At 40.2% G+C, this 1,604-nt stretch overlaps 1 protein-coding gene across 1 annotated transcript in view; it reads right to left on the bottom strand.

Moving 5' to 3' along the window:
• The window catches only part of chrac1 (chromatin accessibility complex subunit 1), a 1,681-nt gene extending 419 nt beyond the window's left edge, over positions 1-1,262 (bottom strand). The window contains exons 1-2 of the mRNA XM_035681426.1: positions 1,036-1,262; positions 723-849 (exon numbers count right to left, since the gene is read on the bottom strand). Of these exons, the coding sequence (XP_035537319.1) occupies positions 723-849; positions 1,036-1,194 (286 nt within the window). The 5' untranslated portion in view covers positions 1,195-1,262. The remainder of the gene's footprint in view (positions 1-722; positions 850-1,035) is intronic.
• Between the last annotated feature and the right edge of the window lie 342 nt (positions 1,263-1,604).

Genomic DNA, 1,604 nt, shown 5'->3' with positions numbered 1-1,604 from the left:
AATCAAATAAGTTCACAGTTACAATAAAGAACTGGTTGGACTTAAATAACCTTTTAGAGCTGGGTTATGAATCAATATCCGCCTCGTCTATCACAGCATGTAATTTTATATTACAATATCCATATATAACGTGATACAGTAAATATTGTGGAAAACATCAATCAAAATCAAAACTGTTGTTCGGATAACCTGTTTAAACAACTTGTTTTTAATAAGCCTGACAAATTAACGGTACATCCTTGTCCATTATGAAAAAATTATATAAAAACCCAACAATGCCATAAAGCAGTAATTTTCTTTACAGTGACTTCAAACACTAAACTATATAAAAACAGAATTACACTCAGTTGGTGCCCCTAACAATGCAATAAATCCTACTTTCATAAAAGTTTAAATGATTAAACTATTTACTTTATACTAGAGAGCTGCTGATTCCACTTCATGGTCATTTTTTTTGAGGATGTGGTTTGTTGTTGAATTGTTTTATATTATACTAAGAGGAGTTTCTAACATGTTGTCAGGCCCATTTATATCAATAACAACACAAAATCCACCACAGCACCCAAAAGACCATAAAGTTGAATTAACACCTCTCTTTAAACTACAGCCTTTGTGGAGACGGTTGTTAGTTGTACCTGATAAACTGTTAAAATATGTGTACAACAATAACAACTCCACAGCTTCAGGTGGATCCCTGTAGGTGTACCGGGCTGTGGTCTCACCTGTGAGGAAGTGGAAAGTGTCGGTCTCCTCTGCGGTGTGAGCCAGGTCGCTGTATGACAGACTGTTGCTCTCTTTCCCGGAGCCGCTGTTGAACGAGGACACGGCCAGGTGCTGCACAAACAGCTCCTTCAAACAACACAACACACGGTCAGCAATGGGACAAACTCACGGTGAACTGGGGCCACTGGAGCAACCAGTTCAAACTCAAGCGGCTGCGTTCACATGCATCCGATAAGCTAACGGCGAGCTAATCCCTGTTGGTTAGTTAGTTAGCTCGGCGAAGCGATGATTGAGCATTAAAGTGCAGCTTACTGTCGCCTTGGTGGTGAGGAAGAGCGCGTCCTGGTTGATGCTGGAGACATCCGGAGAGCTCTTCATTATCAACCGCACTCGGGAAATCGGGAGGGAGATGGTTTTTTTGTTAGCCGACGTTTGGTCGTCTTTGTCGGGATTATTTTGAGACATCTTCATGAGGACGCGGCGCCAGACAGCCGGAACTAACGCTACAAGTGTTGTTTTGAACAGTGACCGAGTTCTTCTTCTACTTCTGATTAACGGTAGTTGGCGGTTGTTGTAATGGGTTAGCGCCACCTGCTGGAGCGGAGACCCCTCTGGAGAAAACGACTTCATGTGTCCAGTTATTGTTCAAAATAAATAATTTAATAATAATAATAATATAAATTAAATATTTAGGCATTGCTTCAGACATCCTCTGCAGATGGTGGTATAAAGGTTAGTTGAATAATCGATTAGTTGTCAAATCAATTGGCAACTATTTTGATAACCGCTTAATTGTAGTCGTGTTTAAAGAAAAGTAGAGCCCAAAATCTCTGGTTTCAGCTTCTGAAATTTGAATATTTTCTGGTTTCTTCAGTGACAGT

Source organism: Morone saxatilis, unplaced genomic scaffold, assembly GCF_004916995.1.
Source record: "Morone saxatilis isolate NCDOM2014 unplaced genomic scaffold, NCSU_SB_2.0 Contig9, whole genome shotgun sequence".
Taxonomy (NCBI): domain Eukaryota; kingdom Metazoa; phylum Chordata; class Actinopteri; family Moronidae; genus Morone; species Morone saxatilis.
The sequence above is the reverse complement of the archived record's forward strand: the minus strand, read 5'-3'. Positions and strand labels throughout refer to the sequence as shown.